The 12226-nt window shown below is 53.8% G+C and overlaps 1 protein-coding gene across 2 annotated transcripts; it reads left to right on the top strand.

Moving 5' to 3' along the window:
• The first annotated feature begins 1343 nt into the window (after window positions 1-1343).
• KIAA0513 (KIAA0513 ortholog) lies at window positions 1344-10801 on the top strand. Of its 2 annotated transcripts, XM_054389629.1 has the most exons (12): window positions 1344-1724; window positions 2513-2612; window positions 2894-2967; window positions 3099-3169; window positions 3657-3864; window positions 4309-4349; window positions 4854-4932; window positions 5261-5338; window positions 6930-6959; window positions 9734-9814; window positions 10320-10414; window positions 10536-10801. In XM_054389629.1, the coding sequence occupies exons 1-12, from the start codon at window positions 1387-1389 to the stop codon at window positions 10583-10585; spliced, it is 1245 nt and encodes a 414-aa protein (XP_054245604.1). In that variant the 5' UTR covers window positions 1344-1386; the 3' UTR covers window positions 10586-10801. The 2 variants fall into 2 exon arrangements, with proteins under 2 accessions (XP_054245604.1, XP_054245603.1); XM_054389628.1 differs by lacking the exon at window positions 6930-6959.
• The last annotated feature ends 1425 nt before the right edge of the window (window positions 10802-12226 follow it).

Below are 12226 nucleotides of genomic sequence, written 5' to 3'. Positions count from 1 at the left end.
CAGCACCCTGCTGAGCCAAAGGGGCTGTGGGGAGGAGGACACTCTGCTGGGGAGAGCTGCTCCTCCTGCAGCTGGGGGGTTATTTTCCCATCTGTGTGCTTTGCTTGGTGAAACACTTCAGAGTTGGTTTCGTTTTGAACTCATTTTTGTCATAGAGTCGTTTTGGCTTTAAGATCATCAACTCCAACCACTAAATGATGATGAACTGGACTTTGGTCCTTTGGGGTACGCTGATCTTAGAGCTGAAAGAAATCTGAGGTTTGGGGTTTTTTTTAGCTCTGATGTAGTTGCCTGTGTCCTGGGATCAGTTCCCTGGAAGGCAGCAGGGCTGTGGCAGTGTTCCTGTCACGCTGTCCCGGGGCTGTCACTTCATTACCTGGGACTGGTCTACCTGCTCCTGTGCCGATCCTTGGGCTGGCTCCCTGCCCAACTGCTGCAGCTTCTACCAAGTTCACTTCTCAGAAGGCATCACTTGTCACCTCCCTGGGGCAGAAGCATGCTTTCTGAGGACACAGGTGAATCTTTGATGGAGGGGCAGCTTCAGGGCAGCCCTTTCTTTGCCCCTTTTGCTGCACAGCAGCTGCTGCAGTACCGCCTGGGATGTCCCTGCATCAGAGCATCGTGGTCCATCACCACTCTCTGAAGAGCAGCACTGGTTGGATTCCAAAAATAACAAATCTGATCACAGTCAGAGCCCTACGTCCACATCCCATTACAGCTTCTGTTATGTTTACATCCCCTCTCCATTCCCAGTTCAAGCTGGGGGATGTTTAATATTGGGATGCTCCATCCTGGAGAAGATCCCATTTCCAAATGGGGTCAGGCAGACCCCTGAGCAGGGAGGAGAGAAAGGGAGAAGAGAATTCTTCTCCAGGGCTGTCTTGGAAAATCACCAGTGTGTTTGCCAGCTGCTGGCTCACACTGGCCCAGTTTTAGCCGTCAGGATGCAAGATGTAGCATATGGAGCTTGGGCTCAAATTGTCTCTTTTCTGGGCAAAAGGATGAAAGCTGTACCTGAATGGTGCAGAAAGCACATGAGGACTGCCTGGGTTTGCTTAGTCAAGTGGCTGATGGAGAACAGCCAGCTCTCTCTGCCTGGTGTGTCCCCATCCTGTCCCTCCCTGCTGCTGCTAGGCATCCTGGAGACATCACAGGTGTTGGCCTGTGGTCATGTTGCCCACACCCATGGTGGTGGTTCCCTGGGGTTCTCTCCTCATTCTTTTCCTCCCTTTCTCTTTCAGATGTCCTATAGCAATCCTCACCCCTACAGAAGGACCTGCCTGCTTTAGCCAACCCATCCTGCCAGCGATGGCCTTGACACCCCAGTGAGGACAAAAGGACAAGGAGCGAATTCCCCCCGACACCACCACATCCCCCAGGAGAGCCATGGAGGCCCCTCTGGATGTGCCTGTAGGGAACCTCATTGACTTTGATAGTGAAACACCTACCTGCCTGCCCTCGGAGCCCTCTCCTCCCACTGCCCCCAGGGACAACGGGCACCTGGAGGACGGGGGGGACGTGGCTGGGGAGGAGAGCGATGCCACCGAGTCGGCAGACAGCGAGAATGACATGGGAGACTCTCCCAGGCACTGGGGTGGCTACCACCGCTCCTCCTCCAACGAGTCCTTCTCCTCCAGCCAGAGCACCGAGTCCTCCCGGGACGAGGTGATGGCCGAGCGCCGGGAGTTCATCAGGCACTACGTGGAGAAGATCTTCAGTGGGGGGTGAGCAAGCCGAGCTTGCTGCCAGGGGACATCCTGCGGGGTGGGATCTGGCTGCTTTCCCTCTCCTGGAGCATCTGTTTGTGTCCTTCTGCAGGCTTGGCTACTGCAGCTTGTAGCTCCTGGCTGTGACACGGTGTGGAGCTAAGTGGGGGGATGTGGGCTGACTTGCACCCCTCTTTAAGGCACACCCTGGCTTCTCTTTCACCTCCAGCTTTCCCTCCCTTCTTCTTTCTCCTCTTTCCCATGCCAGCTGCCCCTCATGGGCCGGGGATTTCACCATGCTGGGTGTCTCCAATGCCTCTCCTGCACTGAGCATCTCTGCTGATGCTGGTGCAAATGCCAGTGGCTCCACTCTGCCTCTACTCCCCAGTATCCTGCAGCCCCCCCAGCTCCCCTTGCTGTGGTCTCCATAACACTGTGACTTGGCATGTCAAGCAGGATTGAGCAAACCAAGCGTGATGAGCAGCACCAGGGCTTGCTTTCGCTCTGGGGCTGAGTGCCTGTCTCTGGAGCTCAGTTTCTGCTCGGGCTGTCTTTGGCTCTTCCCTTCTCCCTCTGCCTTTGGTTTCCCTCCTGCCAAGGAGGAACAAAAGAGCAGCATAAGCCAAGGGATGACAAAATGGGTGCTCCATTTCCCATCTACTTCTGCCTTCCTCCTGTCATTGCAGCACTGGGATGCCTCCCCCAAAAGGGATGATGCTGGGGAGCTGAGCCACGGCTGGACGGGGAATGCTGGCCACATCCTCAGCTTTAGTGGTGGCTTTATTTTTTCTTTTTCCCCATTTCAGGGAGGATTTGGATCAAGAGGAGAAGGCCAGGTTTGGTGAGCTCTGCAGCAGCGAGAACGGGAAGGGCAGGGAGTGGTTCGCAAGATATGTGAGTGCCCAGGTAAGGAAAGAGGTGGGTGAAAGAGCAGAGATCCTGCACTAGGGCTTTGGAGCAGCCTGGGCAGGGTGCTCAGGATGGGGAAATTTAACAATAGCCCAAAGCAGTGTTTTTGGAAGGCAGCAGACCAGAGGAAAGAAGAAACTTCATCACAGCAGGATAGAGAAGTGTCTAAAAGCATTTTCAGATGGTTAAATCCAGGCTTGTTGCAGTGTGGGTGGGCTGAGGTTGTCCTTGCTGCTGCCCTGCAGAACTCTACTAAACCCTGAGCTTTGTGCTTCCAGCGCTGCAACTCCAAGTGTGTCTCGGAGCAGACCTTCTACCGCCTGATGCAGTCCTTTGCCCTCGTGCTGTTTGAGTAAGTTGAGGATGGGTTGCAACCAACAAAAGCTCCTGTGATCACAGCCATGGCTTCAGAAAGGGCAGCAGCTACAAGGCTGCTCAGGTTGGTATTGTTATGTGTTTTCACTAAATCCTCCTTCATGGCAGGTGTCACCAGATGGATGATTTCAGCCCTGCCAAGAACCTCATGACCATGTGCTTCACCTACTACTATGTGGGTAAGAGGGTTTGCTTGTCCTGGAGATGGGTGCTGAAGTGCCTTGTGTGGAGGAAGGTTGATGGAGGGGTCCTCAAGCTTGGCTTGCTCTGGCTGACTCCAGTACTGAGCGGAGAAGAGCCTCCCATGGCTGAGCAGTTCTGCAGACCTGGCAAAGCTCTCTCATGCTGGTGCTGGTTTGCCATTGCTTCTAGCCAGGGTGTTTGCTTGCAGCAATCCTCACATGTTCCTCAGTCCCGGGGATGTGATGTGAACACCCCAGTCCAGACGCACCTTGGCTTGTTGCTTGATGTGTGGTGCTCATTCCTCCATGGGCTGGTGGATTTTCTCTCCAGGATAGAGGCCTCCAGGAATTGGGATGGGGTCTGGATTGTTTCCGTCTGGCTCGTGGTCTCTGTGGTGCATCTTGTAGCTGGCAGTAGATCCCCCAGGAGCAGGCAGCACCCAGAATCATGGGGCCAACTAAACTCCTGACGTGTTGCCCACAGGCAAGGCCCACTCACTGCCCTTGGAGGCCAAGGAGAAGCCCATGGGCAGCATCGACTCCTACCTGAAGTCAGCGAACAGCTGGCTGGCAGAGAAGAAGGACATCGCGGAGCGGCTGCTGAAGAACACGTCGGCCAAGACGGAGAATGTCAAGGGCTTCTTTGGGGGCCTGGAGACCAAACTGAAGGGCCCTGCCACCAAAAAGAACGAGTGGGTACCACTCTGTTGGGTGGGCTGGGTGGGAGTTTAACCACCTGTAGCATGATCAGCCAGGAACCTCCTGGGTGTAGGGCCACCATCAGCCAGGGCTTACCATGGCCACGGGAAGACAGTCCCTAGCCTGCTCCCTTATTTCCTGCTTTGGTCATCCAACATCTCATAGTCTGGGAGTCCTGAGTCCCTTGAGCATGTAGATATGTGGTTCCAGGAGACAGTGCTGTTGCTTTGTGGTCTTCTGCATCATCTCTGTGTTGGATCCAAATGGGATGGGGATTGCAGTTTTCTCATCACATTCCTGGCCCTGAGGACAACAGCATGGGAGCAGGGGGGCTTTCCAGTGAAGGTGTTCCACATGCCATGGGGGCCAGGGCTTTGCCACATGAGTTGTCAGGGGGACAGGCTTTTTGGGAGCTGACACTGATTTCTGTGCCACAGCGAAGGTGAGGACAAACCAAAGGAGAAGCTGAAGAAGACTGGTGAGTGGAGCCAGCATTGCTGAACTAAACAGGATCAAGGGGAAGAAGAGAGGGTTGGAAGTGGTGCAAGATGGTTGGCATGGCTAGAGCTGTGGGATGGGGAGAAGGGCAGGAAGGGCCAGCGCTGTTTCCTCTGAGCTCCTACACAAGTGCTCCAAAGGAGACTGCACAGCTCTTGTCTCACAAGGACATCTTGTGGCACCTTGTCCTCAGTGGCACAAGAAGCAGAGGTTTGGGCAGCCGCTGTCTCCCCTCTGGTAGCTGTGTGTGCTATAAAACCAGTGGTCCCTCAAGTGTCCTCCTGGGACATCCATGCCTTGATCACAGCTAATATCTGCACACAAAGGGCAGACAAAGCTCCTCTTCATGTTGATGAGGATGTGTTGGGCAAGAGAATTGGGATGAAACCTTGCCATCACTGCTGCTTGGATGCCAAGTTGGTAGGAGGTGTAGGGGAAGGTGGAAGTCATTCAGACCTCGTCACCTAACTGTGTGTCCTAACAGTTTCCATGCAGAGCCCAGAGGAGGAGAAGAAGGGAGAGAAGATTTACCTGTACATGCACCTCAAGCAGCAGCCCATCTGGTAAAGTTTACCTGGGGCAATCCTGCCTCTGCCAGGCCTTAGCCTCCCCAGGCAGGGGATTTGTCCACCTTGGCCACACATTCCCCAGATATTCATGAGTGCTTTTAAACTGCTGCTGCCCTTCATGGCTTCTGCACATCCCTTGTGCTCCTGAGGGTGTGTTTGCAGCCGCACAAGGAGCCGGGCCAAAAATGGACCAAATCTTGCTTAGATCCCCCTTGAATCTTCTCCTGGCTCTCAGCAAGTGTGTGAGCTTGGCTCTGGGAGGACTTGGGGGCAGGCTGGGGATTTGACTGTTCCCAATGTCTTGCTCCCTCCCACCCTGCAGGCACAACCTGCGCTTTTGGAACGCTGCCTTCTTCGATGCCGTGCACTGTGAGCGCAGGAAGCGGTCCCCCACCACCAGGTAGGACATGTCCTCGTGGGAAAAGCAATCCCCATGCCCCCTCCAGCCCCTCAGCATTCCCTCCTGCTCCTGACAGCCCTAACAATTTCCAGCCATGGGGAAATTTTCCATTTTCCACCTCTGATTGCATGTCTGCTGGGGTGGGCAGGTGGGGTCTCCATCCTCTTAGACATTTGGCAGTGGGAAGGTTTTCTTGCTCATTTTGCATCATTTTGGCAAGGCCAAAGCCCTCGAGGTGTGCCCAGAAAACCTAGCCAGGGTTCAGAGCTGTTGGTGCTTAAGTTTGTAAGCAGATCTGGGAGAAGATGCTTGGTGCAACCCTCTGGGGAGGTGCAGCAGATGGGGAAGGGATGCTCTGGCTCCAGGAAGGCTGCCAGTGCAGTGTGGGGACCGGCTGCAGCAGCCAGCAAGGATGAGAGCAGGAGGGGACAGCATGGCAATCCCTGAGAACTGGCAGGAGCAGCCCTGCAAAGGGAAGGGGCTGCTCGTTTTGGAGGGTGGCTGTGTGCAGGGAGCAACTGGGTGCCCAGGCATAAGGGGGACCCCACAGGCTGCAAGGGTGGGCAAGAGGTTCACCAGGCTCGTGCCCATCTCTTGCTCCACCATGGAGCTGCCATGAGACCTCAAAGCAATTCACTCCTCCAAATCTGGACCATCTTGCTGCATGCCTGGGCAGTGCAGAGGCTTTGAGCTCTTGGGGTGAGTGCTGTTGAGCTCAAAGCATTTGAGCAGCCTCTTTGGAGCAGTGGTAGCACTTCTTGAAGCACCCATCCCTCCTCCACCCTCCCCAAACCCTGAGTGAGGCCATGGCTGAGCCCTGGCTCCCACCATGGGGTGCTCTGCCAGGTTCAGCTCAGCAATCAGCCTCTGCTTTCTCCTTTATTGCTTTTCTTTCTTTCCAAGCAAGGCATCAAAGGAACCTATCGAGCAGTAATGGAACTGTAACTGCATTTGCTTTGATTAAGCCCCAAATTAGCAGCAGCAAATGTCTCACGAGGACATTCGCCACCGGCAGCTGCTCTCTGCTCCCGGTGCCTTTCCCAATTAATCTGATGGCTGAGTCTGCCTCCGCTGCAGAAACAAGCCTGGCTAATGAATGAGCTTTGGGAGCTGCAGCCTGGAGTATCTCAGAAGGGTTGGAAGGTGGTGGTGACCTCCCCTTAGTCCTCTGAAGAGGGTAACAGAAGCCACTGGATGAACTGAGATGCTGCTTGTTGGACTGAGGATTAAAACCTGTGGCAGGAGGAGGTGGTTGGTGAAGGCTGGCATCCCACAGGCTGGGTTTGACAGATCATGCTTGGTGGCCAGAGGGTCCATGGTGATGGGGATTGGTCAGGGTGTCTCAGGGGTGGCCAGGCTGTATCCTCCTGGGACTCCAGCAAGAGCTGGGGAGGCTTTTTCTCCTCTTGGTGGGGAGGGCAGGGGATGGGGGGAAAGAACCAGAACTAAACTCCTCTTTTTCTCTCTCTTTCCTCTCTCTGCTTCTAACAACCTTCCTCCATCCCTCTTCTCTCCTTTCCCCTCCATCCCTCTGTCTTGCATGATCTCTCACACACCACTGTTGTCGGCTCCGTTTCTGCTGCCGCTCCAGAGGGAACACTGGGGAGGAAGAGGAGCAGAGGTGTGTCTGTCCCCGTACTTCGGTGCATTAGTGCCCAGAGGCTGAACCTCACTTCAGGTCCAAATCCTGCCCTGGGGGTGGGGGGTGATGTGTTTCAGAGGAGCTTGGAAAAGCCCTTTCTCCACTGAAGAGGAATGGCCACCAAAGTTCTGACTTCATGTGCATCAGCCTCTCAAAAGGACCAGAAAGGTTTCAATTGGTTCCTTTTTAACGTGGCTTTTGAAAAAGGAACCTGACTGGTTTCAAGCTGGGATATTTTGCTGTGGGAATTGGTTGCTCGTGCAGGGAATGGTCCCCTGGGCAGGTTTTGGACACGAACTGAGTCTTTTCATGGAGAAAGCATCCCCCTCTTCTGTCTTTCCTGCTTGCTTCCAGCTTCTGCTGCTGCATAGGGGTGCTGAGGATCCTTTGCCAGCTGGAGAAGCTGGTCCTTTCCATTTTATTTTTTTAAAGCCATTTCTAGATACAAAGAAAAATGCAATCAGGGGCTGCATGTTGCCATGATGAGAGCGTCCTCGGGGCTGCAAAGCTCAAAGCCAGCTGCATCACCCGAGCTGGGATCAGGGCAGAGGGAGAATCACTGCTCTCTTGCTGGAGCATGGGAGAGTCCATCTCGGAGCAAATCACTCCAAGTGATGGCATTAGCAAGAGGATTGAGGGCTCTCTGGAGCTTGGCAGTAAATCTGCCGTGTGGCTAAGGCATGCAGTGGAAAATGGCAAACCTCAGTGCTGCTGTGTGGGATGAAATGCTGCTGCTGAAGGACCAGGGATGCTGAGTAACCCAAACCACTCTCCCCAGCCTGGTTCTCACCACCGACTGGCCACGGTGAGGCTTTCCTGGGTACCACAACAGGCAGTCCATGGGGTCATGCACTCCTGCACTGCCGGCGTGAAGATCAAAGGGGCTGAGCAGAGCCACATGTGGGCTTTCTGCCTTCCCAGGCATGTTGATCTCAGTAAGTAGCCAGAAGCAGAGCAATTTTTTCTTGGACTCTTTGATAATTTTTTTTTCTTTTCCCCTCCCTCCTTCCTTCCTCCTTCAAAAACATAAAAAGGCAGGAAAAAAAAAAAACCCTAGTTACAAATGTGCTCCTTCTGTAAGCTGGCCAGTGAGAGCAGTGAAGCTTTGCTTCCAGATTTCAAAGCCCCTTAATTTGATTCTTCCCCTTTCTTTTCAGCCTCCAGATTTGGCTGTGGGTTTTATTTGCTGCCGTAAGCTTTATCTGGGAGACATTAAACCTTTTTGTTGTTGTTGTTTGTTTAAATCTCTTTAAGCATAGCACAGAAGTTTCCACAGCCCTATAAACACAAGCAGCTCACTCCTGGTCACCATAGGTTCAGCTCAGCAGATTTTTCACGCCCAGGCTGGGCTGACTCAAGAGAGGCCAGGCTCCCTCTGACTGGGTTCCCATCCTTTCCCACCTTCAGACACACAAACATGCAATGAGGCTGAGCTAACCCCACTGAATTTACCATGAGACCTCTCTTCCAAGCCACCATTTCCACCCAACACAGCTCCTTCCATCCTGCTTGGTGTGATGGAGAGCTAGCGTGAGCTACAAGTGTGCAGTGCCCTCCTGCTGTTCTCCTCCTCCTCTTCATCCATAGAGCTGTTTTTCTTCTACCTATCCATGTTTTTCTTTGCTTTTCCTCCTCTTGCCCTTGGCTGTATCCTTACCTGAGTTCTGAGGAGGGGGTTGGCTTCACCCTGGGGCTGTAGTTTCCCTGGTGTGCATGCACTGAGCCACCACCAGCAGCACCACAGTGACATTTCTGTGACACAGGACAAGCAGGACACCTGAATGGGGGACTCCTGAAATCACCTTGAGTTGGTTGCAAGCATCTAGAGCTTAAACTGCACCAGCACCCCTCTACCCCTCCCCTCCCCTTTCTTTAAGGCCATGCTACAGTTCTGTTTGCCCAGGAGCCAGAGTGGAACTGGGGTATCCCGAAGGCAGTGCTGGAATTTTTGGACTGTGGGGAGGGGTATGGGAGCCCCCCAAGCTGTCAGAGGGGAGGTATGTTTGTGGGGTGCTGTTTGCTCAGGGCTGCAGATGGGGGAGAGGTGCCTGGTACCCTTCTGGTACCCCTCCCAGATGGGGGCCTTCAGTGGAGCCCCACTGGGATGACCATTCCCAAGAGCTGCAAGTCCTCCCTGCTTCCTTGCTTATCCCCCTTGGTGAAACAATAGCACCAAAGGTGAGAGATGTACAGCCCATGCTGCAGAGGCCAATGCTATTTCCTAGCTCTGATTCATAGAATCATACAATTGTTTTGGTTGGAAGAGACCTCCAAGATCATTGAGTCCAACCATTAGCCCAGCACTGCCAGGTCACCACCAAACCATGTCCCTCAGCACCACACCTGCATGGCTTTGAAACTCCTCCAAGGGTGGGGACTCCACCACTGCTCCGAGCAGCCTGGTCCAGACCTTGACAGCCCTCAAGGGGAAGAAATCGTTACTCATGTCCAACCTAAACCTCCCCTGGCACAACCTGAGGCCGTTTCCTCTTGCCCTATTACTTGTTACTTGGGAAAAGAGACTGACCCCCACCTGCCTACAACCTCTCAAAGGTCTTTCAGGAGAAAGCCAAGGTTGAAGAAGACTTTTTCCTGGGGCATCTCTTGCTTTGACCCCGAGTGGGAGCTCTGCAGATGGATGTACCTGCAGCTGAGAGGTTCTTGGTGCCCTCCTGTCCTCAGGCAGTGTGGCCTGGGGAGGGGAGGGATGCAGGTAGGGGATCCTGGGGTGACAGCAGGTTTGTACCTTGCAGGGAGAAGTGGTGCCACATGACACAGGAGGAGCGTGACGACAGCCTCCGCTTCAACGAGAACATCACCTTCGGGCAGCTGGGGTGAGCTGGGCCTGGGGACAAGACTCCTTGTCAGCTGCTGAGAGGGGACACCCTACAGAGGTCCCCTCACTGAGGACATCCTCTGTGGTCAGGGGGTGCTCGATACTTTTCCCTAGGATGTGCTCCTGCCCCTGAAGTTGCAAATCCAGGCACCCCAGGGACTGTCCCACAGCTGAGCATCATCCCAGCATCCAGTACTAAGGGCTGTGGGGAAGAAGAATAATGTAGGGGGAAGAAAAGTCTAGGCTCAACAGGGTCCCAGCATGCTGTCCACAGTCAGCCATCACCCCAACACACAGTACAGGGGTCTGCAGGGAGGAAGAGGAAGGTGAGGGGAAGAAAATACAGCCACCACATGGTCCCAGCATGTTGTCCTACATGCATCATCCCAGTATCCAGTATAAGGCTCTCTAGGGAGGAAGGGGAAGGTGGAGGTGGGGAGGGGGAAAGAAAATCTGGGCAGCTTGGCCCTGCCCTCACCAAGAGCATCTCTGCACTTCCTCAGCACCTTCATTCACAACATGCTGGCCTTTGGGCTGAACAAGAAGCTCTGCAGTGACTTCCTGAAGAAGCAGGCAACCATCGGCAATTTGGATGAAGGTAGGGATGAGCCTGGAAGGATACATGTCTCCTTCCTGAGGTCCTGGAGGAGTGGAGCCCACCTGCCTGCCCAGGATGATGTGTCAGCACTCACCCAATGCCCTTTTCTTTCTCTCCACAGAGCAATACAAGCTGCTCAGTGACCACATTGAGCAGATGGCTACCGAATAGCTACTCGGCCAGCACGCTGTGGTGCAGAGCTGTGAGGGGAGAGAAAGCCACCTCCAGGGCTACCTGGAATGGAAGTTGGGCTACTTAAAACCAATCACCCAGACAAGCTGCAATAAAACCTGCATGCTCATCCACTGAACTGTCAAGCTGTACCAGGGCAGCCTGTAGACATAGAAGCCAAACAGCCCTCCCTTCCCTCCACAGACCCTCCCTTCCCTCCACAGACCCTCCCTTCCCTCCACAGACCCTCCCTTCCCTCCACAGACCCTCCCACATCTATTTGCAGAGTAGTCAGACCCAAAAGTGCATTTTGTCAGTTAAAAACCCAAACCAAACCCAACAACAACAACAAAACACAAAGGAAATGAAAAAAGTGACTGTTGCAGCCCCCAGGGGTGTTTCTGAGAGCTGGATCAGTGCATCTCCACACCCCCTCTCCCCCCCTCCCCCATGAAATGCTGCCTGTGTCATCAGTGTTTCATAGCACAGCAGTGGTGGGTGCAGAGCAGCCAAATGTCTTTGCTGCTTGGTGCCTTTCTGAGGCTGCCATGGATGGGTGCAAATCCAGAGGAATCCAAGGCTCTCAGTTTCCTGCTTGCCTTTTCCCACTGGCATCCTCTGGGTGAGGACAGCAGGAGCTGGAGCTGGACAAGGTATGCAGGAGGGGATGGCATGGACCACGTCCAGCTGCTGGCACTGCAGCCAGCTGCTGAAGGAAGCCACTGCCAGGACAGAGCAGTTGGTTCTGCCTCCAGCTTGACCCTCTGTAATGATGCTCTGGGCATGCAGAGCACATGAGGGTTTGTCCTCAGCTGGCTGCTGAGGATGGTGATGGGATGAGCAGCTGATGGGATGCTCTGGGTGTCTCCCAAGAGACTGTGTTGTGTATTCAGGGATGTCACCACTGCCTGGGGACATGGGAAGTGTAGGAGTTTGATGGAAGCAGAGATGGGGCTGCTTTCCTTGGTATATTGCTCCTTGGGAGTGGGAAATCCTCTCCTTGGGAATCTTCCCTGTGCTGCCTGTTGGGTTTGGTACCTCTGGGCAGACACAAACCACAGTTTGATCCATATCAGCCTGGATCAGCAGGAATAAAGCTATGGGTGGGATTTCTGGGAGAGGAGACAGAGGAGGAGTATCACCTGGTTTCCTGCAACAACCATGGTGTTGGATTAATCACCCTTCTTCTCTAGGCTTCATCTCGCTGTCTTCTCCTTCTCCAACCCTTTCCCTCCAGCTCATCATCAACTAAACCTTGTTCTGAGCCAAGTCCAGGTTTCTAGGGACCATCAGGCCAGTTCTCCTTATGCTATCAGCTTTATCCCATAGATAAATACCATTGCAGGCTTCTTGTCTTCCATGTAGCCCTTAGTTTCTGGTGCATTTCTAGGAGTACAAGGATGGGTTTACCTAAACTGGGAATGGGTTACTGAGGAAAGGTTTTTACTGGGGTGAGGAGCTGCTGGATGGGACTAACATGTTAGTCCCCTCCAGCAACCCCTCACCCCCCAGAAAAATCCTTTTTGCTGAAGCATGAGCATCAGGAAGATCAGCATCACAACCTGCATCCTATAGCATCCTGCTTCATCCCCAGCTCCACTCCAGTTTTTCCCTGAATCCAGCTTTGTTTCTTTATTATCC

This window comes from Indicator indicator, chromosome 19 (genome assembly GCF_027791375.1).
Source record: "Indicator indicator isolate 239-I01 chromosome 19, UM_Iind_1.1, whole genome shotgun sequence".
Lineage (NCBI taxonomy): Eukaryota > Metazoa > Chordata > Aves > Piciformes > Indicatoridae > Indicator > Indicator indicator.
The sequence above is the reverse complement of the archived record's forward strand: the minus strand, read 5'-3'. Positions and strand labels throughout refer to the sequence as shown.